At 38.1% G+C, this 26,568-nt stretch overlaps 1 protein-coding gene across 4 annotated transcripts in view; it reads left to right on the top strand.

Annotated features, from left to right (window-relative positions):
- The window catches only part of CENPP (centromere protein P), a 215,819-nt gene that overhangs the window by 28,830 nt on the left and 160,421 nt on the right, over positions 1-26,568 (top strand). For all 4 annotated transcript variants that reach the window (XM_070248185.1, XM_023627640.2, XM_070248186.1 and 1 more), the window contains exon 5: positions 24,117-24,213. In XM_070248185.1, the coding sequence (XP_070104286.1) occupies positions 24,117-24,213 (97 nt within the window). The remainder of the gene's footprint in view (positions 1-24,116; positions 24,214-26,568) is intronic.

Here is a 26,568-nt window from a genome sequence, read left to right as displayed (position 1 = left end):
CTTGTTATTTTGTGTGTGTGTGTGTGGGTGTGGGTGTGTGTGTTTTGGGCTGCCTTCAAACATTTCTCTTTGTTCTGTTTTTCCACAATTTGACTGTGCTATTTCTAGGGTGTATTTGTGTGAAAATTCCCAACCATATCTTTTCAAATACTTCTTCTGTCCTGTTCTCTGTTCTTCTGCAGCTCTAATTACACGTATGTTAGAACATTGGATATATTTTCTCCACATTGGGATGCTCTGTTCTATTTCTTTCACTTTTTTTTTCTTTGCATTTCAGTTTGGATAATTTCTATTACCCTATCTTCAAGGTCACAGATCATTTCCTCAGCTGAAGTCCAATTTGCCAATGAGCCCGTTGGAGGAATTCTTCATCTCTAATGTAATGTTTTTTATTTCCAGCATTTTCATTTGATTCTTAATTTATCTCTCTGCTGAAATTGTTCAAATGCTGCCCATTTGTTCATCCATATTGTCCAGCTTTTCCACTAGATCTTTTAACGTATATTTTTTTCTTTATTGTTTTATTATGAAAAATTTCAAATATGCAAAAAAATAATAGTATAATTAACCTACAACTGCCCATTAGGCACCTTCAACAATTATCAATATTTTGCCAATCTTAGTACATCAATTCCTACACACACACATTTTTTAACTTTTAATTTTGAAAAATTATAGATTCACAAGAAGCAGCAAAAAAAACAATATACAAGAAGTTTCCATACACCCTTCATCTAGCCTCTGACAGTGGTAACATCTTGCATAATTATAGTATACTATCAAAACTAGAAAATTGGCATTAGTGAAAACCAAAGGGCATTTTCAGATTTTCCTAGTTTTACAAGCACTTGTGTGTGTATGCGTGTTCTATGCAATGTTATCACCTGTGTAGCTTCATGAAACCACCACCACCACTTTCAGGATACAAGACTATTTCATACTCCTTTGTACTAGATCTTTTGTTCACCCAGTTTTTTTTGTTGTGGTAAATAAAATATATACAACATAAAATTTACCTTCTTAACCATTTTTAAGTATACAGTTTTAAGTGTACATATTGTTGTACTGCCATCACCACCACCCATCTCCATAACTCTTTTCATCTTGTAAAACTGAAACTCTACCCATTAAACAACTCCCCATTTCTCTCTCGCTGCAGCCCCTAGCAACCACTGTACTTGTTTCTGTGTTTATGACTTTTAATCTTAGTTATTTTAAAGTCCCTGCCCAATAGTACCAAGACCTGAATCATCTTTGAGTCTGATTCTGCTGATTAGTTTACAACAGATCTTTTTTTTCTTGAGTTTTTATCTCATAACTTTTTATTGAATGATAGACATTGTGGAAAAACAGTAGAGACTGAAGTGAAGAGTATTTATGCCCAGAAATGGGCACATTTCTTTTATCAGTGTTAGCATGAGAGTTAATTCAAGGTACTTAACTGTTGAGCTGGATTTGGGATTTTCGTGGCTTTTATTACCTTAGACACCACAGGCTTCAGCTTCTTGCAGCGATGGATTCAAATTCAAGTTCAGTTCTTCCTCATGCTTAGGTGGAGTTTTGGGAGCTGGCTGGTTTCCTCAGTGTTCCAGCTCCGCCCTCAGCTCTCAGGCGTTCCTCCAGGTCTGCACCTCCAGGGGCCGTCTTTCTCCATGCACTTGACTCCCCAGCAGCAGATGTTGATGCTTGTTGCTGGGTGCTGGCTTGATTGCCATCTGTTTATCCTCTTTGCTGAAGTTTATGTTCAACTCTTTTATTCATTGCTTCATCGGATTGTTTCCTTACTGTTGTTTTGAGAGTTCTTTATATATTCTGTATCCAAGGCCTTTGTCATAAGTGTGATTTCCAGATATTTTCTCCCATTCTGTAGCTTGTCTTTTCATTTTCTTAACGGTGTCTTTGAAAGAGCAAAAGTTTTTATTTCAAGAAGACAGTTTATCTTTCTTTTATGTATATATTTAGCTCATGTTTTTGGTATGATGCCTGAGAACTGTTTGCCTAACCTCAGGTCATGAAAACTGTCCTCAAATTTTTTATAAATTTTTATAATTTTACTTTTTACATTTAGATCTATGATTCATTTACATTTAATGTAATTGTTGATGTGTTTGGATTGAAGTCTGCCCACTTTGTAGTTATTTCTGTTCTTTCTCTGTTTTGTTCTTATATTTTCTCCTTCATGCCTTTTCTGGATTATTTGAATATTTTTTAATATTCCATTTTAATTTGATTTTCTTCTATATCTCTTGCATGTTATGTAAATACGTGTATTATAATTATATATATTACTGGTTGTTCTAGGGATCACAGTCTACCTAGAATTAATATTTTGCCACTTTAAATGGCATATAGAACCTTTTATTAAATAGATTCCTTTACTCTCATGTCCTCATGTTACGGTTTTGATGTGCATTGTTTCTACCTACATTGAAACCCTCATCGGATAATGTTATAATTCTTACTTTCTTCCTTTTTATGTGTTTGAAGGAACTTAAGAAGAATAATCTCATACATTTATGTAGATTTTTACTAATTTTACTCTTCATTCCTGATATTCCAAGTTTCCCTCTGGTATCATTTCCTTCTCATCTGAAGAACTTTCTTTAGCATGTCTTCTTGAGTAGGTTCACTTGGACAAATCCTTTTCGTTTTCTTTCATCTGAGAATGTCATTGCTATGTCTTTGCTCCTGAAGGATATTTTCACTGGATATTAAGTTCTGGGTTGACAGTTCTTTTCTTTCCGTACTTTAAAAATGTCGTTTCACTTCTCTCTGGCCTCTGTGGTGTCTGTGGAGAAATCCACTGTCTTTGAATCCTGCTTCCCCTATAGGAAATGTATCTGTTTTTCTCTAACAGGTTTCAGGATATTTTCTTTTTCTTTAATTATTGATAGTTTGATTATGATGTTTTTAGCCGTGGATTTTTTTGTTTATCCTCTCTGGGCTTGTAAGCTTATGTCTTTTTACCAAATTTGGGAAATTTTCAGCCATTATTTCTTCAAATATGTTTTTTGCTCAGCACTTTTTCTCCTCTGCTCTTGGGTTTCTGATGGCATGAATGTAAAACCTTTTAGTGTTGTCTGATGGGTCCCTGAGGCTCTATTCATTTTTTCTAAACTTTTCTTTCTGTTTTTGGTTTTTCTCCTTCTTCTCCCCAAAGCCCCTCAGCAAATAGTTGTATATCCTAGTTGTGGGTCCTTCTGGCTCTGCTCTGTGGGATGCTGCCTCAGCATGGCCTGATGAGCAGTACTAGGTCCGCGGCCAGGATCCAAACCAGCAAAACCCTGGGCCGCCAGAGCGGAACTCGTAAACTTAACCACTTGGCCATGGGGCCAGCCCCAACCTTTTCTTTCTGTGTTACTCAGATTGGATGGTTTCTGTGTACTCACCACCACCATCAGGAATCAAACAGTTCCAGCAACACAGAAAATCCGTCACACTCTCCCTTTATGGTCACACCCTCCCCCACTCTTACCCCCTGGTTAATCTGCTCTATCTTTATCACTAGAGTGTCGCATTTTACAAAATGTTGAGTAAATGAGATCACACAGTGTGTAACCTTTTGAGACCAGCTTCCTTACTTGGCATAATGCCTTTGAAATCCATCCATATTTTCATTTCTGAGTTGTGTTCCACTGTGGACACTAGCTTGTTTATCCATTCACCTGTTAGAGGACATTCAGGTTATTTCCAGGTTTTGGTGATTATGAATAGAGCTGCTATAAACGTTCATTAGAGGATTTTATGAATGCAAGTTTTCTTTTCTCTAGGGTAAGTAACCAGAAGTGGGATTGCTGCGTCATATGATAAGAAGATGTTTAAATTTATAATAAACTGCCAAACTCTTTACCAGAACAACCATACCATTTTGCATTCCTACCAGCAGTGTATGAGAGTGATTGATAATATTTTAGTGAATTAACTTCTGATATGCACCTGATTTTAGACCTAATATTCCTAGGAATTTATTTTTAAAATAGAAGTGTAGAATTTTTATTTTAAATTTCTTTTCGTGTTTTGCTTCATCTTTGAGAAAGAGACATTTGGAGTTATTTTACTGTTCTGACTATTCTAGTTGAAATTGAAATGTGTTGTTGCCAACATTTTGTGAAAGAAATCCATAACATCTGTTTTACATTTAGTGAAGTTTGGACTATGCTTGGGAAACATAAATAAATTACAATCACTCTTATAGTTGTAGAGCCAACACATACACACATTTTCTTTATATAATGGAAAACTGTATGTGCTGTAATAGAGTTCCTTTTATGGAGATGTAAAGGGGAGTGAAGGAATTGTAACTCAGAGTGCTTTTAAGTAAAGTGCTTTTTTAAAAATTTATATAACAAACATTCTCTCTCTCTCTCTCCTCGTCTCTGAGTATCTCTAGCGTGTGTGTTTAAACTTTGACCATTGTAGTTTTTAAGATTTTTTTTTCTTGGCTCACTCCCTCATCACATGATTAAGAGCTTATATTTTGCACCCTTGTTTGATGGAGATTAAAATATCATGTCACTTTGGCTTGTAAGATCTAATGAAGTAACTGCTGTTGTTTATAGGCCTACATCCTTTGGAGAGTAATTTGTTCTCTCAGACGTTAAAAAGTATTTGTAATAGCTATCACAATAGGTTTTAACACTGCATCTCCAGTGTTTCCTTGAAAATATATGATTACGTAGCTGTGTGTTAATGCAACTATTTTTTTATTTTCTTCTTTGTTTTCTGTGTGTCCTCTGTTCTTTTATTCTTCCGTTCCTATTTCCTGCTTTCTTTTGGATTACTTCAATACTTTTTAGTATTCCATTTTAATTTATTTACTGGCTTCTTGGCCATATCTGTTTGTATTATTTTTTATATTGGCTGCTACAGGGCTTGCAACATGTATAACATAACTTTTAACAGCCTACTTAGATTTAAGACTTTACCCCTGCAAGTACAGTCTGGAAACCTTATAACCATAGAGATCCTTTCCCTCCCTGCTTCATGTTGTAGTTTTCATGTGAATCATAGTCATATATATGCACTGAAAACTCCATCAGACAACGTTAGGATTTTTTACTTTCAACCATCATAATGTAATTTAAAGAACTTAAGAGAGGACTAATAATTTGTCATACTTATTCAGATTTTTACCATTTCTCTTGCTCTTCTGATGGAACCTTTTTAGAAGACATGCATATATCATGGCTCTGTCTCCTAAATACTTTGGTGTGCATTTCTAAGAATAGAGGTATTCCCTTACTACTCATAGCAGTGATTGATTTCATAAATTGACATTGACGTAGTACTTTTATCTAATTTGCCATGCATATTCCAATTTTGTTAGTTGATCTAATAATGTCCTTTATTGCATTTTCTTTTCCCCTGCAGTACATGATCCAGTCTCGAGTTAAGTTTTGCATTTAGTTGTCCTGTATTTATAGGTTTCTTGAATGTGGAATAATTCCAAAGCCTTTCTTTGCCTTTTGCAACTTTGCCATCTTTAAAAAAAAATACCATTCTTCCACCTTTTTTTCCCGAAAGAATGTTCCCTATTTTGTCTTTGATCTTATGATCAATTGCTGTTATGTATTCTCAGGCAAAATACTGCCTGGGTGACGTTTTGTCCTTCTCAGATATCTGTCCTCACAGGTGATGATAATTTTGATCAATTGGTGAAACTGTTGCCAGATTCTCTGTGGTATCATCACTTTTTTTTTTTCCTCTCTTGCAGCTAGTAGGCAGTCTGTGGGGAGACACTTTTTGACCGTGCAGACACTACTCTTCATTAACATGTCTCCCTAGGTTTAGCATCCCTGATGATTCTTATCTGACCCGCTCTTTACAGTGATGGTTACAAAATGACGATTTTTCAATTCCAACCTTTCCTCCACATTTCTCAACAGGCACTAGGCCTTGTGCTTGGAAACAGATCTCCCTTCTCCCCTGTGTATGTGTGTCTATGTGTACATATCTATATATTTTAGGTATAGTTTCATTTGTCCTTATTTTTTCCAATAATTTATAATGCCTCATTCTTCTTATTTATTTTGGTATTCAAATTATTTTAGACTTGACCAATGGGAACCCCTTTAAGATGGCTCCTGAATCCATATAATATTCCCTCATCATATTTTTGAGCACTTACTTAGATTCTGGCATGAAAAGATTTTCCAGGCTCAAAGTATACCTCTTCTGCTCCAGTATGTAAATTTAAAAATAAATAAATACTGTGTATTGAAAGCATGTTATATACTTTGTACTGTATTAGTCTTTAAGAATATAATGATGAACAAGAATATAGTTTCTGACTTCATGAAGCTGACAAACAAGTGAATGAGCAAAACCAGTAATGGGTGGTAAGCAATAATGGGATAAGTGCACACCTACTATGTGGCAAGCACTGTTGAATGTGCTTAATATGTAGCTGTGAACAAAACAAAACATCCCTCCCTCCATAAACTTGTTTTCTAATAAGGGAAACAAGCAGTAAACAAAAATGATATGTAAAGTAAATAATACATTAGATGGAGGTCAGTGGTATGAAGAAAAGTAAAGTAGAATGGGAGATAGGGAATGTACAGTGTGAGGGAGAGGTATCCATCTTTAAACAGCATGGCCGGGGAACGCCTCGTTGAGAGGGTGACTGAGTAGGTCAGGGAGCCAGCCTTGCCTGATCGTACCCAGCTGGTTATCAACTCTAGTTACTCTTGAAAAATGTATCACATTTTGCCTTTGTATTATGATCACTTAGTATGTATGTCTTTTCCTTAGTGTAAATTACAAAATGTGATAACAAGGACAGTATACCTTCATATGACATATTTCAGTGGGTGAGTTTTTTCCTTAAACTAGTGACTAATGCAACTGAATTAGGAAAGATATTTAATCTCAGTGGAGCCCTTTCTTTATCTGCAAAATGAAGGAACTGGATAAAATTATTTGCAAGGTTCTGGTCTATTCCAAAAGTTTATATTTTATGAATCAAAGAATAAAAATCTTTCTGAGAAATAATGAAAGTTATTGGAATTGGAATGATAGAGCTATTAGAAGAAAATCCGTGACTGTGGTCTCTCCTTTACAACATGGACTGATTGCCAATATTTGGGGACTGCTTCTCAGCACAACTGGATCTACAAAACACTGTTCCTGTGGGTCACCCACTCTACATGGAATTACTTCATCTACAGATTGCTTATTGTTTGGTATTACTTGTGGCACAGATTCCTAAACTCCTTCAGTAAGTATATATGCCCACCACTATTTACAATGTACTCAACTCATCCAGTTATAGAAATTCCTCAAGAATGAGTTCTATGTGCCATATGTTTTCTTCAGTGTTTTTTTTTTTAAAGGCACTCTTTTTGGGAAAAAAACACAGAAAAGCTTAAAAAGCTATAACCTGAAAGGCTTTGGTAAGAAACTACTCCTCAGATTAATCATTGTACAGGGTAAGCTGAATGATTATTACACACACATGCTCATTTTTCACATGTCTAAGGGTATTTTGAGGATTTTTCCAAGAATCCCTATGCTGAATTCCACCAGAGGTCTCATGGAGTTTTTATTCCAAGTTCTGATAAGCTCACCAAGATTAGCTTCAAAGTGGCTTCAGGGAGCCGTTTACTTTGATGATTGAGAGCTGCCCCAAATTAGTCATATTCGTAGAAATATAACTGTAGCTGCCATGAAGACCAGTTTGTGAGATCTCTCTAAGAAGCAGTCTCAGTGAGTTCATCAACTCTAACAGGACCATTTGCCTGAGTGACCAAATATGGAGAAAATAAACCTCAGCACTACTGTTTATATAGTCTGGCGTAATCTTTCTGCTATCTTTGGGAACCAACAGCGTATATTTGACATAAACATCTATGCTCATGTGTACTGCATGGCTAATATTTAAGAATTAGGAACAAATGCATGGGAGCCTATTTTAATAGGTTTTATTATGATTTGAGTATGGTAAGGCCAACAAATCAGGAGATGATCGCTATTGAAAAGATAGTTTGTTACTCACGATTCCCAGGAGGAGGGGCACACCATGTCACCAAGGGCCTCAGAGAGAAGCGCTGGAGTAGGTCAGGAGGCAGAGGGCGAGGGGGAACTGGGCAGGGCCTTTGTTGTGGTTTCTGAGGGAGGAGCAGGCTTGGGCTTTGCTAGTTTGAATCGTTTCAGGAGGCACTGGAGCAGAGGACCTGTCCTCATTGTCTGGGGCCTGGCCCTACGGTCATTAGGGCAGGTAGATAATGGCCAGAGTTTGAGAGCCCAATAAAGGATGCGGTTGGAGTGTGAGCTCTGGACTGGTTGGATTACATTTGAAAAGCACACTCAGAAGCAAGTTGTTTACTCTCTCTGGGAATTGGCTAACCTTGGGAGAGACAGTCTCTCCAGGGTCAGCAAGGCCCCAGATGTCAAAGCACCAGAACACAGAAAACACGTGGTTGATACAGAGCCCTGTCTGAGTCCTTTTAGAATCCAAGGCGTAGATATCAGTGATACTAGCAGAATAGGTAAGTACCTTTGAAGGTTTTCTCCTCTGTAAAAGCAGCAAGAAACTAGCAAAAACTGTCAGAATCTAGATTTTCAGAACTCTTGAAATGGAGCAAAGGTTTGTAGCAATCAGGGAGCATTTATTCAGGAAAAATAGCAGAACGTTGGTAAGAAGAGTGGGTTTTGTGGCTTTTTAAATGCCCTTTTCTCATATCTCCCTTACCAACTCTGTGGTGGCCTTGACAACCAAAAACAGCAATCCCTATGATGACCAACAGGCCCAGCAGCCGCCAGAAGGAGCAGATAGGTTCATACTCATTCACAGCCTCGTTTCTGGGGAATTGTCATTGTTGGAACTGGTTTTTTGTTGTTGTTGTTGTTGGAGGAAGATTAGCACTGAGCTAACATCTGCCGCCAATCCTCCTCTTTTTGCTGAGGAAGACTGACCCTGAGCTGACATCCATGCCCACCTTCCTCTACTTTATATGTGGGACGCCTGCCACTGTGTGGCTTGACAAGCAGTGCATAGGTCTGCACCTGGGATCTGAACTGGCAAATGCATACTTAACTGCTACGCCACTGGGCTGGCCCCTGAACTATTTCTGGTTCCCTGAAAGGTCTCACTTGCAAAGCTGTATTTAGTTGACCTGACTCAGCACTCATCCAATCTGAAAGCCTTTTCTCTGGAAGTGTTTGCCAAAGATATTTGGAGGCAATTTTAAACTTCATGGTTGCCTGAGGTGGTGGTTAACAGCTGGGGCAGTTAAAAGGTTAACCAAAAAGCTTAAAAGGAAAAGCTGGAGAATGGGTCGGCCATCGGGACTTTGAAAAGCTCTGACATATTCCTGGGAATCTGGAACACCCTGCCCCTGTGTTGGTTGTATATGTGCACAGGAAAGGCCTGAGATGGCCCCAGGTGCTCCCTCTGGCTGATAGTGAGGCTCTGCCAAAGCAGGAGGCAAAGGCTAAGGTTGTACAAGCAGTTGCCTTGCTGAGTGTCAAGGTGCATCCCAACACACAGAAGGAGCCTCTTGCAGACTGGGAGACATACGGGTGCTAGGTGTTTAAGTAAATCTTTGTTCAAATATTAGCAAACTGAATGGAGACTTCAGTAGCCACACAAAACATAGCACAGACTTTACAGGTGAGTTCAGAAAAGTCACTAAACAAACAAGAACAAAAACAGCAACAAACCCTAGGGAGAAGGGGAATCTGATTTCGAGAATTGCCGTGTTATATTGTTTAAACTGGGGACCAGCCTAGTGGCTTGAGTGGTTAAGTTTGTCTGCCCTGCTTTGGCAGCCTGGGGTTCACAGGTTCGGATTCCAGGTGCTGACGGACACACCACTCATCAAGCCATGTTTTGGTGGTGTCCCACAAACAAAATAGAGGAAGATGTTAACTCAAGGCCACCCTTCCTCAAGCAAAAAGAGGAAGATTGGCGACAGATGTTAGCTCAGGGTCAATCTTCCTTACCGAAAAATAAAAATAAAATGTTGAGTTTTCAACAAAAGTTAAAAGACAGGCAAAACACAAAACAAACAAAACAAGAAAGTATGGCCCATACACAAGGAAAAAAACCCCAGTCAATCAATAGGAACTCCCTGAGGAAGCCCAGACATTGGACTTACTGGACAAAGACTTTCCATCAGCTATTTTAAATAAACTCAAGAGCTGAAAGAAACCTTGTGAATGATGTGTCTGGCAACAACTTATTTTAATTTGTTTCATGTAGGAATGTCTTTATTTTACTCTCATTCCTGAAGAAGATTTTCTCTAGATATAGAATTCTAGTTTGACAGTTTTTTTCTTTCAGCACTTGAAAAATGCTGTGCTACTTGCTTCTGACCCCCATGGTTTTTGATGAGAAAGACACAGTCGTTCAAATCATTGTTCCCTTATTTTTAATGCCTCATTTCTCTTTGCCTGCTTACAAGAAATTTTCTGGGGCTGGTCCTGTGGCCGAGTAGTTAAGTTCATGTGCTCTGCTGCAGCGGCCCAGGGTTTCACCAGTTCGGATCCTGGGCACAGACGTGGCACCGCTCGTCAGGCCACGTTGGGGTGGCGTCCCACATGCCATAACTAGAAGGACCCACAACTAAAAATACACAACTATTTACTGGGGGACTTTCAGGAGATAAAACAAACAAAAAAAATTTGTCTTTAATTTATATAAATGTGGTCATCATTTATCTAGGCTTAGTCATCTTTGTGGATCTGTAGGCATGTTCTTTTAGTCAGTTTTGGGAACTATTCAGTACTTCCTTCTTCAAATACTTTTTCAGCCCCAAGCCCTTTCCCTTCTTATGAGACTGATGACATGAAGGTTAAACCTTTTGTTATTATTTCACAACTCCCTGAGGATCTTTTCTCCTTTTTATTCCCCAAGTTTGTTTTGTTTTCTCTGTTGATTTGGGTAATTTGTGTTGATCTGTCTTGAAGCTCAGATTCTTTCCCCTGCCATCTCCATTCTGCTGTGGAACCATCTAGTGAGCTTTGTATTTGATTTATTGTATTTTTAGTTCTAAACTATTCATTCGATTCTCCTTTTTATCTATCATTTCTTTTTGTTGATACTTTCTGTTGCATTTCTTTCAACAGTGTTCATGATAGATTGTTGCAGCATTTTTATGATTTTTATGCTGTTTTAAAAAAGAGTTCTTGATATATTCTGGGTACTAGACCCTTATCAGATCTCTGTTTGCAAATGTCACTGCGTAGTTTGTCTTTTTCACTCTCTTGGTAATGTGCTTTGATGCACAAAAGATTTAATTTTTATGAAGTCTGCTTTATCTTTTTTTTTTTGCTGTTCATAATTTTACTGTCATATTTAAGAAGCCATAGCCAAATCCAAGGTCAAATGTTTGCCTGTATGTTTTCTTCTGAATTTTATACTTTTAGCTTTCGTATATAGGTCTTCATCAATTTTGAATTAATTTTTGCACGTTGCCTGAAGTAAGGGTTCCACTTCATTTGTTTGCAGCAACACTCTTTGAAGCACACTGTTCTTACCCCCACTGAGTGATTATGGCATCCTTGTCAAAAATCACTTGACCATAGATCTGTGGTGTGTACTTCTGGACTCTCCATTCTGTACCTTTGATCCTTATGTTTATGCTTTTGCCAGTTCCACGCTGTTTTGATTACTGTTGATTTATGAAATAGGGAGATATGAGTTTTCCAGTTTTTTTCTCCTTTTTCAAGATTGTTTTGGGTATTCACTCTCCCTTTCAATTCCATATGAATTTTAGGGTTGACTTTTCCGTTTCTGCAATTGAGATTCCATTGAGATTTTAATAGGGATTGTGTTGAATCTGTAGATAACTTTGGAGTGTGTTGCCACATTCACAGTATTAAGTCTCTTGACCATGAACACAGATGTCTTTCCATTTATTTAGGTCTTCTTTAATATCTTTCAGTAATGTTTTGCAGTTTTCAGTGTACAAGTTTGAACTTCCTTGGGTAGATTTATTCCTACGTGTTTTATTCTTTTGGATGGCATTGTAAATGTAGTTGTTTTATTTTCACGTTGTTTATCACTAGTATGTAGAAATGTAAGTGATTTTTGTGCATTGCCCTTGTATCCTGCAACTTTTCTGATTTTGAGTGTTAGCTTTAACAGATTTTGTAAATTCTTTAGGATTTTCTAAATATGTAAAATCTTGGCGTCTGTGAATAGTTTTCCTTCTTCCTTTACAATTAGATGCTTTTTACTTCTTTTTCTTGCCTAATTTCTCTGATTAGAAATTCTACTAAACTGTGAACTAGAAGGGTCAAAAGTGGGCATCCTTGTCTTGTTCTTTTTTTTTTTTATTGCGTTAATGATAGGTTACAATCTTGTGAAATTTCAGTTGTACATTATTGTCTGTCAGTCGTGTTGTAGGTGCACCCCTTCACCCTTTGTGCGCACCCCCCACCCCACCTTTTCCCTGGTAGCCACTAATCTGTTCTCTTTGTCCACATGTTCAAATTCCTCATATGAGTGGAGTCATACAGAGATTGTGCTTCTCTATCTGGCTTATTTCACTTAACATAATTCCCTCAAGGTCCATCCATGTTGTTGGAAATGGGACAGTTTTGTTTTTTATGGCTGAGTAGTATTCCACTGTATATGTATACCACATCTTCTTTATCCAGTCATCTGTTGATGGGCACTTAGGTTGCTTCCACGTCTTGGCTATTGTAAATAATGCTTCAGTGAACATTGGGGTGCATGGGACTTTTGGAATTGCTGACTTCAAGCTCTTTGGATAGATAACCAGTAGTGGGATAGCTGGATCGTATGGTAGTTCTATTTTTAACTTTTTGAGGAATCTCCATACTGTTTTCCATAGTGGCTGCACCGGTTTGCATTCCCACCAATAGTGTATGAGGGTTCCTTTTTCTCCACAACCTCTCCGACATTTGTTACTATTTGTTTTAGTTACTTTTGTCATTCTAATGGGTGTAAGGTGATATCTTACTGTAGTTTTGATGTGCATTTCTCTGATGATCAGCAATGATGAACATCTTTTCATGTGCCTATTGGCCATCCATATATCTTCTTTGGAGAAATGTCTGTTCATGTCTCCTGCCCATTTTTTGATCGGGTTGTTTGATTTTTTTGTTGTTGAGTTGTGTGAGTTCTTTATATATTATGGATATTAAGCCTTTGTCAGATGTATTACTTGCAAATATTTTTTCCCAGTTAGTGGGTTCTTTTTTTCCTTTGCCTTGAAGAAGCTCTTTGGTCTGATGAAGTCCCATTTGTTTATTCTTTCTGTTGTTTCCCTGTCTGAGAAGACATGGTGTCCGAAAAGATCCTTTTAATACTGATGTCAAAGAGTGTACTGCCTACATTTTCTTCTAGAAGCCTTATGGTTTCAGGTCTCGGCTTTAGGTCTTTGATCCATTTTGAGTTTATTTTGGTGAATGGTGAAAAAGAATGGTTGATTTCCATTCTTTTACATGTGGCTTTCCAGTTTTCCCAGCACCATTTGCTGAAAAGAGTTCCTTTTCTCCATTGTATGTCCTCAGCTCCTTTGTCGAAGATTAGGTGTTCATAGATGTGTGGTTTTATTTCTGGGTTTTCAATTCTGTTCCATGATCTGTGCACCTGTTTTTATACCAGTACCATGCTGTTTTGGTATGTTTTGAAGTTAGGGATTGTGATACCTCCAGCTGTGTTCTTTTTTCTCAGGATTGCTTTAGCAATTCGGGGTCTTTTGTTGCCCCATATGAATTTTAGGATTCTTTGTTCAATTTCTGTAAAGAATGTCCTTGAGATTCTGATTGGGATGGCATTGAATCTGTAGATTGCTTCAGGTAGAATGGACATTTTAACTATGTTTATTCTTCCAATCCATGTGCATGGAATGTCTTTCCATCTCTTTATGTCGTCATCCATTTCTTTCAGAAAAACCTTGTAATTTTCGTTGTATAAGTCTTTCACTTTCTTAGTTAAGTTCTTCCCAAGGTATTTTATTCTTTTTGTTGCGATTGCGAATGGTATTGTGTTCTTGAGTTCTTTTTCAGTTGGTTCGTTATTAGAGTATAGAAATGCTACTGATTTATGTAAATTGATTTTATACCCTGCAACTTTGCTGTAGTTGTTGATAACTTAATAAAAGTTTTCCAATGGATTCTTTGTGGTTTTCTGTATATAAGATCATGTCGTCTGCAAACAGCGAAAGTTGCACTTCTTCCCTCCTTATTTGAATTCCTTTTATTCATTTTTCTTTCCTAATTGCTCTGGCCAAAACCTCCAGTACTATGTGAAATAAGAGTGGTGATAGAGGGCATCCTTGTCTCATTCCTGTTTTCAGGGGATGGCGCTCAGTTTTTGCCTATTGAGTATGATGACCATTGCTGGTTCAATAGTATTGTTTAGTCTACACATCCTTGTGCCTTTCTCAGCTTTTTTCTTGTAATTAATTTCTAGCTTTATAACATTATGATCAGAGAAGATGCTTGTTACTATTTCAATTTTTTAAATTTGTAGAGGCTTGCCTTGTTTCCCAACATATGGTCTATCCTTGAGAATGTTCCATGTGTGCTTGAGAAGGATGTGTATTCTGCTGTTTTTGGGTGAAGTGTTCTATATATGTCTATTAAGTGCAACTGTTTTAACTTTTCATTTAGCTCCACTGTTTCCTTGTTGATTTTCTATTTGGATGATCTGTCCATTGATGTGAGTGGGGTGTTGAGGTCCCCTACTATTATTGTGTTATTTTTGATATCTTCTTTTAGGTTTGTTAATAGTTGCTTTATGAACTTTGGTGCTCCTGTGTTGAGTGCATAGATATTTATAATCATTATTTCTTCTTGATGAAGTGTCCCTTTGATCATTATGTATTATCCCTCTGTGTCTTTCTTTACCTGCTTTATTTTGAAATCTGTTTTGTCTGGTATAAGTATTGCGACACCTGCTTTCTTTTCTTTGGTATTAGCTTGGACTATTGTCTTCCACCCCTGCACTCTGAGCCTGTGTTTGTCCTTGGAGTGTTTCCTGGAGGCAACAAATTGTTGGATCTTGTTCTTTAATCCATTTTGCCACTTTGTATGTTTTTATTGGAGAGTTCAATCCGTTTACATTGAGGGTGAGTATTGATGCATGAGGGCTTAATGCTGTCATTCTGTCGCTCGTTATCCGGTTTTCCTGGGTTACCTTTGTTTCTCGTCTTGTGTGTTTTAGCCTACCCATTGACTTCTGCAATTTCTTATGCTGGGTTTCTAGATTTCTCCTTATTTATGTTTTGTGTCTCTGTTCTTTTTAGTTTAGTGGCTACCCTGAAGTTTGTATTCAGAATCTCTTGTATAATGTAGTCCATTTTCTGGTGGTCTCTTACTTCCTTTGCCTAGACTGATTTAGTCCCTTTCCTCTTCCCCTCCTAAATTATTATTTTCATCTCTTATTCCAACTTGTGTTGTGAGTTTGCGGTTAGAGTGATATGATTGTCTTTGCTTTGGTGGTTTCCTTCCCTTTATCCTAATGCTACGCATGAATATTTGCTATCCTGTTCCAGTTCTATCTATGGGTCTCCCTACTCTGTGATTTGTGACCCCTTTCTCCTTTTTTTCTTTTTTCAGGTATGAGAGCCTTCTTGAGGATTTCTTGTAGTGGAGGTCTTTTGGTTACAAAGTCCCTTAGCTTTTGTTTGTCTGGAAAAGATTTAATTTCTCCCTCATGTCTGAAGGATATTTTTTCTGAATAGAGTATTCTTGGCTGAAGATTTTTATCCTGTAAAGTTTTGAATATGTCAGTCCATTCTCTCCTAGCTTGTAAGGTTTCTGTAGAGAAATCTGCTGAAAGTCTGATAGGTGTTCCTGTTTAGGTTATTTTTTTCTACCTTGCTGCCCTGAATATTCTTTCTTTGTCATTCATTTTTGCCATTTTTTTTATTGTATGCCTTGCAGTAGGTCTTTTTACATTGGCAAATCTAGGAGATCTGAAAGCTTCCTCCACACACGTTTCTCCCTCAAATCCCTAGATTTGGGAAATTTGCTTCTCTTATTTCTTTCAACACTCTTTCTGTTCCATTTTCCTTTTCCACACCCTCAGGGATTCTGATAATTCTTAAATTGGATTTCCTCATTGAATCCGCTATGTCTCGGAGGTTTTCTTCAGTTTTTTTAATTCTTAGTTCTCTTTCTTCCTCTGGAGCCATTCAGCCTGTCTATCTTCGATTATGCTAATTTTCTCCTCTATGGTGTCTACACATGCATTCAGGGAATCCATATTGTGTTTTATCTGATCCATTGTATTTTTCATCTCTAGGATTTCTGATTGATTTTTCTTTATAGTTTCAATCTCTTTTGTGAAGTAACTCCAGAACTCGTTGAGTTGTTTGTCCATATTTCCCTTTACCTCATTGAGTATTTTGATGATAGCTATTTTGAACTTCTCTGCACTTAGTTTACCTATTTCCAAGTCCTCAGGACATACTTCTGTATTTTTATCGTTTTCCTTTTGGACTGGAGCTTTTATAAATTGCTGGATGGTAGAGGAGCGTTTTTTGTGCATGATGCTATTATTTGGTTGCAGTTATGGCCTGTTACCACTAGATGGGGGTCGAGAGCCATGCGTTCTGAGCCCTCCACCTTCAGCTGTGATGGCAGCGTGCAGCGTGGGTTGAGGGAGTAGGGGCACTTTCTCTTGCATGTCAACCTGGATTGGGATTAGCTCTCGCTCTCTGGTCTCCCGGGGCCCTGGCTTGATGGGCTCCCCCACACGAAAGCTTTGCCCTGTTAGCAGGTTTCCGCTGCACAGGTGTTGGGAGTCCTGGATGATCCCATGGTCACGCGGCCCCTCCCCTACTCCTTCCCTCACCCCCAACAGCGATCCCAGTCTCTAAGGGAGGGAACGAAGTTCTCTCTTACCCCGTTCCAGCTCCTCTGAGAGCAGCTCCAGCCTGTCTACCCTCTGTCGTTTGGCTGCTGTGGGTCTCTGATGATTTTTGTTATTAGGATTTTTTCTTTTTGGTTGGAAAGCAGTTGGTGCTTTTACTTGTAGTTTGGAGGGGAGAAAGTCCCGGCTGAGCTCACTCTGCCATGTCGCTGACATCACTCTCTCTTTCCATTTCTTTATGTCATCATTGATTTTTTTCCAGTAATATGTCTTCTAGATTTCATTGTATAGGTCTTCCACATCCTTGGTTAAATTTATTCCAAGATATTTTATTCTATTTGTTGTGACTGTAAGTGGGACTGTGTTCTTGAGTTGTCTTTCTGTTAGTTTGTTATTGGAGTATAGAAATGCAACTGATTTTGGTAAGTTGACTTTGTACCCTGTGACTTTTCTGTAGTTGTTGATTATTTCTAATAGTTTTCTGATGGATTCTTTAGGGTTTTCTATATATAGGATCATGTCATCTGCAAATAGCGAGAGTTTCACTTCTTCATTTCCTATTTGGATTCCTTTTTCTTGCCTAATTGCTCTGGCCAAAACCTCCAATACAATGTTGAATAAGATTGGTCACAGTGGGCACCCTTGTCTTGTTCCTGTTCTTAGAGGGGTGGTGTTCAGTTTTTCCCCATTGAGTCTGATGTTTGCTGTGGGTTTGTCATATATAGCCTTTATTATGTTGAGGTACTTTCCTTCTATTCTCACTTTGGTAAAGTTGTTTATCGTAAATGGCTGTTGGATGTTGTCAAATGTTTTCTCTGCATCTATTGAGATGATCATGTGGTTTTTATTCCTCACTTTGTTAATGTGGCGTGTCACATTGATTGATTTGTGGATGTTGAACCATCCCTGTGTCCCTGGTATAAATCCCACTTGATCATGGTGTAAGATCTTTCTGATGTGTTGCCATATTCAGTTTGCCAATATTTTGTTGAGGATTTTTGCATCCATGTTCATCAGCCTGTAATTTTCCTTTTTTGGGTTGTCCTTGTCATGCCTTGGTATCAGATGATGATGACCTCGTAGAATGTGTTAGGTTGTTTTCCATCTTCCCTGCATTTTTGGAATAGTTTGAGAACTATAGGTATTAAATCCTCTTTGAATGTTTGGTGGGATTCTCCAGGGAATCTGTCTGGTCCTGGACTTTTATTTTGGGGGATTTTAAAATTTTTATTTATTTATTTTTATTCTGCTTTTGTTAGACCTTTGATCATTCTGACTTTGGGAGTGATTTTTTTTTTTATTATTGATTTCCTAATAGTTTACATCATTGTGAAGTTTCAGTTTTATGTTATTACTTGTCCATCACAATATGAGTGCTCCCCTTAACTCCCTGTATTCACCGCCCAGCCCCCTTGCCCCAGTAACCACTGAACTGTTCTCTTTGTCTGTGTGTTTATCTTCCACATATGACTGAACTCATCTTATGTTTGTCTTTCTCAGTCTGGCTTATTTTGCTTAACATAAAACCCTCCAGGTCCATCCATGTTGTTGTGAATGGAATGATTTTGTCTTTTTTTTAATGGCTAATTAGTATTCCATTGTGTATATATATATATATCTATGTATATATATATACGACATCTTCTTTATTATGTTTTAGAATGTTTTTGATTAGTCTTTCAATCTCTTTACTTGTGATTGGTCTATTCAGATTATGTATTTCCTATTGATTCAGCTTTGGGAGGTTGTATGAGTCTAAGAATTTATCCATTTCTTCTAGATGGTCCAGTGTGTTGGCGTATAGCCTTTTGAAGTATTCTCTTATAATCTTTTGTATTTCTGTGGTATCAGTTGTAATTTCTCCTCTTTCATTTCTAATTTTACTTATCTGAGCTTTCTCTTTTTTTTCTTTGTAAGTCTGGCTAGGAGTTTGTCAATTTTGTTTATCTTCTCAGAGAACTAGCTTGTTGTTTCATTGATCCTTTTTACTCTCTTTTTTGTTTCAATTTCATTTATTTCTGCTCTGCTTTTTATTATTTCCCTCCTTCTGCTGACTTTGGGCTTTGTTTCTTCTTCTTTTTCTAATTCACTCAGGTGTATTTTGTGATTACTTATTTGGGATGTTTCTTGTTTGTTAAGGTGAGCCTGTATTGTGATGAACTTCCCTCTTCATACCACTTTTACTACATCCCATTTGAGTTGGTATGGTATGTTTCCATTTTCATTTGTCTCCAGATATTTTTTGATTTCTCCTTTAATTCCTTCAGTGATCCATTGGCTGTTCGGTAGCATGTTGTTTAATTTCAAATCTTTGTCCCTTTCTGAGCTTTTTTTCTTCTATTTGATTCCTAGTTTCATACCGTTACAGTCAGAAAAGATGCTTGTTATTATTTCCGTCTTCTTAAACTTGTTGAGGCTTGCCTTGTTTCCCAACATATGTTCTATCCTTGAGAATGTTCCATGTGCACTTGAGAAGAATGTTTATTCTGCTGTTTTTGGATGGAGTGTTCTCTATATATTTATTAAATCCATCTGGTCTTGTTTTTCATGTAATTCCACTGTTTCCTTGTTCACTTTCTGTCTTGATGATCTATCCAATGATGTGAGTGGAGTGTTGACGTCTCCTGCTATTATTGTGTTATTATTAATATCTCCTTTTAGGTGTGTTAATACTTGCTTTATGTACTTTGGTGCTCCTGTGTTGGGTGCGTATTTATTTATAAGTGTTATGTCTTCTTGGTGGAATGTCCCTTTTATCATTATATACTGCCCCTCTTTGTCTCTCTTCACCTGTCTTACCTTAAAGTTTACTTTGTCTGGTATAAGTATGGCATCACCTGCTTTCTTTGTTTTTGCCATTAGCTTGGAGTATCGTCTTCCATCCCTTCACTTTGAGCCTTGTTTGTCATTATAGCTGAGATTTTTTTCCTGGAGGCAGCATCTTGTTCTTTAATCCATCTCTCTCCTTGTATCTTTTTATTGTAGAATTCAATCCATTTACTTTTAGAGTAATTATTGATATATGGGAGCTTAATTCTACCATTTTATTGCTTATTTTCTGGTTCTGCTGCATTTCCTTTTTTCTGGTCCCATCTATTTCAGACTACCAATTCAATTAGGTAGTTTTTCATGCTAGCTTTCTACTTATTTAGTCTCTGTTGTACTTTTTTGTTTAGTGACTTCCATGAGGTTTGTATTCAAAATCTCGTAGAAGAGATAGTCCATTTTCTGATGACCTCTTATTTCCTTAGAGTAAGCCAATTCAGTCCCTTTCTTCTTCCCCTCCTAAGTTGTTTTTGTCACATCTTATTACATCTTGTGAGTTTGTGGTTAAAATGACAAGATTATCTTTGTTTTTGCTGTTTTCCTTCCCTTTGTCTTTAATATTTTACTTGAGTATTTGCTAACCTGTTCTGATGGACAGCTACAATTTTCTGATTTTGTCTACCTATTTGTGTCCTTACTCAGGGCTTTCTAACCTGTTTCTTCTTTCTTTTCAGATCTGAGGGCCTTCTTGAGGATTTCTGTAGGGGAAGATCTTGTGGCAGTGAACTCCCTTAGCTTTTGTTTAGTTGGGAAAGTTTGTATTTCTCAATCACATCTGAAGGATATTCTTGCTGAATAGAGTACTCTTGGCTGAAAGTCTCTGCCTTTCAAAGTTTTGACTATATCATTCCACTCTCTCCTCGCCTGTAAGGTTCCTGCTGTGAAATCTGCTGAAAGCCTGATAGGGGTTCCTTTGTAAGTTATTTTCTTCTGCCTTACTGCCCTTAGTATTTTTTCTTTGTCATTACCTTTTGCTACCTTCACTACTATATGCCTTGCAATAGGTCTTCTTAAATTGGCATATTTAGGAGATCTCGTAGCTTCTTCCACATGGATTTCCATCTCCTTCCCCAGGTTTGGGAATTTCTCTACTATTAATTCTTTGAACAAGATTTCTGCTCCATTCTCCTCCTCTTCTCCCTCTGGAATACCTAGAATTCTTATGTTGCATTTCCTAATTGAGTTGCACATTTCTCAGAGACTGTCTTCTTTTCTTTTTAGTCTTTGTTCTCTCTTCTCCTCCATCTGAATCATTTCTATATTTTTGTTGTCAGTGTGGCTGATTCTTTCTTCTGTGATATCAGCTCTTTTGTTCAGGGAATCCATATTCTGCTTTATCTCAATCATTGTGTTTTTAATCTCCTGTATTTCTGATTGGTGCTTCTTTGTAGTTTGAACCTCTTTTTGTGATGTAGTTCCTGAACTTGTCAAACTGTCTTTCTGCATTCTCTTTTAACTCATCGAGTTTTTTAATGATAGCTATTGTGAATTGTCTGTCATTTAGGTTATACATTTCTGTGTCCTCAGGGTTAATTTCTGGGTACTTGTCATTTTCCTTCTGGTCTGGAGATTTAATACATTTTTTCATACTGCTTGACGGCATGGATTTGTGTTTCCGCATTATGGTAGTATTTTCTTACTGCTTCTGCATGTTGCCAGTGGGTGGCGGTCAAGAGCTGCATATTCTGATCCCTCTGTGATCTGCAGGCCAGCTCCCAGGTGCTGTGCTGGGACCCTGGGTCGGGGTGGAGCGATGCTTTCTTTGTCCTTTGTGATCTGTAGAGCTTCTTGCTCTGCCCTCACTATCTGCTGTTCTGGGCTGTTGGCTTGATGAAGTCAACCCCACGATAGATGGTCATCTCTGTGGGGGGATTTTCCCTGGGCTGTGAGGGACCTCGGAGATATCTGGTGTTTCCATGGAGGGCTGCCCTCCCTCCCTCCCTTTCTTTCAGAAGCTGTACACAATCCTTTGGTCATTGCCCTTCAGGGAGGAAGAATAGCTTTGCCTTACCTCCTTCCACTTCCTCAGGTTGGGGAGGGGTCTCCAGCACCTCCATCTGCCATCGCATGGCTGCCTGGTTTCTCAGACATCGTTTGTGTTGTGTGCATGTCCTCTGTTTGAGTGAGAATGTCGTTTGTGTTGTATCTTAGAGGGGAGAGTTTACGGGGAGAACTCACTCTGCTGTGATGCTGACGTCACTCCTCCTCTGCCGATTTTTCAATTCAGCTGTTTTTTGTTGCCAATTTGTGCAAGTTCTGTTTGTATTTTGGGTTTTAGCCCCATCAAACATGGCCTGCTTTCCTGCAGGTGCCTTTTCACTTGGTTTCCTTTCTTTTTCCTTTTTTTGTGTTTTTTTTTTTTTTTTGAGGAAAATTAGCCCTGAGCTAACTACTGCCAGTCCTCCTGTTGTTTGCTGAGGAAGCCTGGCCCTGAGCTAACATCCGTGCCTATCTTCCTCTACTTTATTTGTGGGACGCCTACCACAGCATGGCCTGCCAAGCGGTGCCATGTCTGCACCTGGGATTCGAACTGGCGAACCCCAGGCTGCCGAGAAGTGGAACATGCGAACTTAACCGCTGTGCCAACAGGCCAGCCCCTTGGTTTCCCTTCTCAGTGGAAGCTTTTAAGTTTAATCCCTTGTTACTTTTGCTTTTGTTGCCTTTGCTTTTGGTGACAAACCCAAAAAATCATCACCAAAACTGATGTTTTCCTTCTTCTCATCTTATATGACTTCTGCCAGCTAGATGGAGCAATATTTCTTGGTCATTGTTTTGTTTTACTCCATCCTTTGGCTGTTCTCTGTTGCAGTCTGCTCTAGAGTCCTGATTGGCATATACAGAAGGCAAAAATGAAGCCCACGGAACTCATTGCCTGGCTCTCTCTTAATTCTTGAGGTCTCCGCCCATTCTGCCTTCTTTGGCCACATTTCAGTCTTCCAGTATTTGCTTTATGTGTTATGACCATGCTTCTAAATTGTTATTAATGGGAGCATTTGGGTGGAATGGGCTTACCTCATTGTGGCTATAATGGGAACTCGACTCCCACAATCATTTATTGAAAGAATGGTTAACAGAATATATGCATCTAGCCTACAAGTTGCTCATGTTTGTGGGTTTCAATGTAATAATAGGTATAGTATAAAGAGAATTAGGATAAATTTCTTTGGGAATTCTTAGGCATAAGAATGAAACTGTGTCTAGATATTTTGGAACAGGGCATACTGTTTGGTGGTGAGCTCATTGTTCTGATGGTAATTCTCTGTCAACAATTGGGTGTCCTGCAGTTCACTTCAGTCTTGACACTAACTACCTAGATTTATCTCAGGTGCAAAGGTTAAGAACAAAGTCCTCCACAAGACTGTCCTGCTACAGATGCCAGCCACAAGTCTTAGGGGTCACCTGGACTTCCCAACTTCTCGCTATAAATTTTGGGGTTCCTACAACCCCCTCAGATTCTATAGTTTGCTTGAAGGACTCAGAGAACTCATTGAAAATGCTGTATTAAAAATTCTAGTTTTATCATAAAAGCTGCAACCCCAGAAACAGCCAAATGGAAACAATATATCAGCCAATGCCTGGGCAGGGTGCTGATGGAGAAGAGAAACATAGAGCTTCTGTGTCTCTCCTTGTCGCGTCAGGCATGTCAGCCTCCCAGCACCTCAGCGCTTTTGCCAACCAGGAAGCACCATTGAGCTTTGTTGTTCACAGTTTTTCTTGGGGTTTCGTTACATAGGCATCATTGATTAAATGATTGGCCGTATGATTAAACTCGATCTTCAGCCCCCCTGTCCTCCCTGGAGGTTTTGCTGGCCCAGAGTTCCAACCCTTTCATCATATGGTTGGTTTTTCTGGTGACCAGTCCCCATTCTGAGGCTAAAGAGATGCCACCAAAGTCACCTCATCAGCATAACAGGCACTCTTGTCACTCAGGAATTCCATGGGGTTTTGAAGCTCTGTGCCAGGAGCTGGGGACAAAGACCAGATATATTCTTTATTACCACAGTCATCAAGTAAGATTTCAAGAAGAACATGGCAGTTGAGAGAGAATCTTGAAAAATGGGTAGGCTTTAAACATTTAAGATGTGGAAGAGGGCATTCCAGTCTGAGAAAGCAGCACTAGCAATCACAGGGGCCCACACTCAAAAGTGCACAATTCAGTATACAGTCTCACAGCGCATAAGGACATTTCAGTCAACAGCAGACTGCATGTACGATGGTGGTCCCATAAGACTAGTACCATATAGCTTAGATGTATAGTAGGCTATACCATCTAGGTTTGCGTAAGTACACTCTATGATGTTCACACAATGACAGAATTGCCTAATGATGTATTTCTCAGAGCGTATCCTTATTGTTAAGTGAGCACAACTGTGTGGAAATACATCAAGTACTTTTTTTAGCTTTTGTTCAGGATGTATACAAAGTTATAATAAGAAAGTGAGGTTGGGGCTCTCATTTAATTCTGTTTATTAATTACAGAATCTTATTCCTACAGAGCAGAAGAAAGAAGAGATCTGTTCATGTTTTTTCGAAGCCTACGCTTTTTTGTGGAGTGGTGTGAATATCGTAAGCGCACGTTTAAACATTTCAAGGTAGTGTCTAAAGTCTTTAAATTTAAGTATATATGAAAAGTGAAGCTGGTGTTAATTTGGGGATTTAACATAACCTTCTTTCCTTAAAATTTTCAAACAATGGAAAATATTTTCTTTGGCTTCTGGAATTTGCAGTTATTTGGAATAATGAAGGAGGAATGCTTCTATACAAATCAGTGAATCATTTATATTATAGATTACTTTGAAAGAAGCATAGTTATATACTTATTCTAAAATATGCATTTTTGAAAAAATCTGTCCAGGGTACATGAAGTAAAATGACAAATGTTAATAGAGAAGATAATCAGGGACTGGCGCCGTGGCCCACTGGTTAAAGTTCTGCGCGTTCCACTTCAGCAGACCGGGTTCACAGGTTTGGATCCTGGGTGCATACCTACTCCTCTCATCAGCCCATGCTGTGGAGACATCCCACATACAAAGTAGAGGAAGATTGGCACAGATGTTAGCTCAAGGCTAATCTTCCTCACACACACACAAAAAAGAATATAATGATAGCAAGGTTATCACATAGGAGTATAATCTTTAGTTCCTCAGTCAGACTCTATATTTTGAGTTTCTTAATTATCGTATGTTTCAAGTTTAACTACTTAAGACTAATTCTTGTAAAGTAATGCTTCTCAAGTCTGATATGGGTACATGCAAAGACTTCTTTCTGTTCCCTTTGTTTGTTTTCTGGCATAACTAAAATTATGTTTGGCTGAATTGTAATCTCCCAGATCCTGCTTAGTTGGATAGGGTCAAATTGTTGACAGCCGCGTTCCACACAAAAAACAGTTCTGAAAGAGTCAACATAAATAGTATCTAAAGGTTCAGGTTCCCTCAAAAGCCTAACGGGATCATGACTTGTTTTTATGACTGATAGTAACTCACCTTTATTTTGGATTCTTTGTCATCATCATCATCATCATCATCAATATCAATATTTGCATTCTATTTGCTTGAGCTGATAAAATCTGTCAGGCATAGAATTTTCTTTAGAATGGAACATGCCAGTACCTATACCTTTACCTGTATCTGTTCTGTGGCCTCTTGGAGAGTTCTCATGATTACCTTGTTTACTTGCAGGTGCTTCCACGCCAGAACAATTAAATAGCTCTGTTTCACAATTGGTAAAATGTACTGCTGACTGAAGAGTATGTTGGCAGTAGTGGTAACGAATCATTTAATATGGCTGTTGACTGATACATTTGAATGGGTTGTGGGAAATGTGAGCACCAGTCCCCATTTCCAAAGCTGACTTGCCTCTAAGTGCTTTCAAGGCAGGTGTGGGAATCTAATTGGTGTATTTTTCCTATAGAAGATAGAGCGCTTCTATGAGCTGGTCTTTGCTGGTGATAAGGTTGCTAGAATGGAAAGAAACAGTCATATTGTTATTCAACCGTCACCAATATCTATCTCCAGAACTTTTTCATCATCTCTAACTGAAACTCTGTACCCATTAAGTACTAACTTGCCTCCTTCCAGTTTCTGGGAACCACCATTCTATTTTCTGTTTCTGTGAATTTTACTGTTCTAGGTACCTCATTTAAGTGGAATCATACAACATTTTTCCTTTTTGCCGGGAATTTCACTTAACATAGTGTCCTCAGGTTTCATCCATTTTGTAGCATGTGTCACAATACTATTCAGTTTTATGTATGTACCACATTTTGTTTATCCATTCATTTGTTGATGGACACTTGGGTTGTTTCCACCTTTCGACTGTTGTGAATAATGCTTCTTTGAACATTGGTGTGCAAATATCTGAGTCCCTACTTTCAGTTCTTTTAAGTATATACCTGTAAATGGAATTGCTGGATTGTATGGTAATTCTATGTTTAATTTTTTGAAGAACCACATTTTTTTTTTTCCACAGGGGCCACATCATTTTACGTTCCCAACAGCAGTATACAAGGCTTCCAATTTCTCCATATTCTTGTCAACATTTGTTATTTTCTGGGGGGTCTTTTGTTTTTATTTGTTTATTTTTTGGTAAGAGCCAGCCTAATGGGTATGAAGTGGTATTCTTATTGTGGTTTTGATTTACAGTTTCCTAATGAGTAATGATGTTTAGCATCTTTTCATGTGCTTTTTGGCCATTTATATATCTTCTTTGGAGAAATGTCTATTCAAGTCCTTTGCCTATCTTTGAATTGGATTGTTTTTGTTGTTGTTGATTTGTGGGACTTCTTTATATATTCTAGAGGGTAATCTCTTACCAAATATATGATCGACAAATATTTTCTCCCATTCTCTGAATTGTCTTTTCATTCTCTTGATAGTGTTCTTTGATTCACAAGAATTTTTAATTTTGATGAAGTCCAATTTATCTATTTTTTTTTGTTGCCTATGCTT

Source organism: Equus caballus, chromosome 23 (assembly GCF_041296265.1).
Source record: "Equus caballus isolate H_3958 breed thoroughbred chromosome 23, TB-T2T, whole genome shotgun sequence".
Taxonomy (NCBI): domain Eukaryota; kingdom Metazoa; phylum Chordata; class Mammalia; order Perissodactyla; family Equidae; genus Equus; species Equus caballus.
This window is presented reverse-complemented; position numbering and strand designations above follow the sequence as displayed.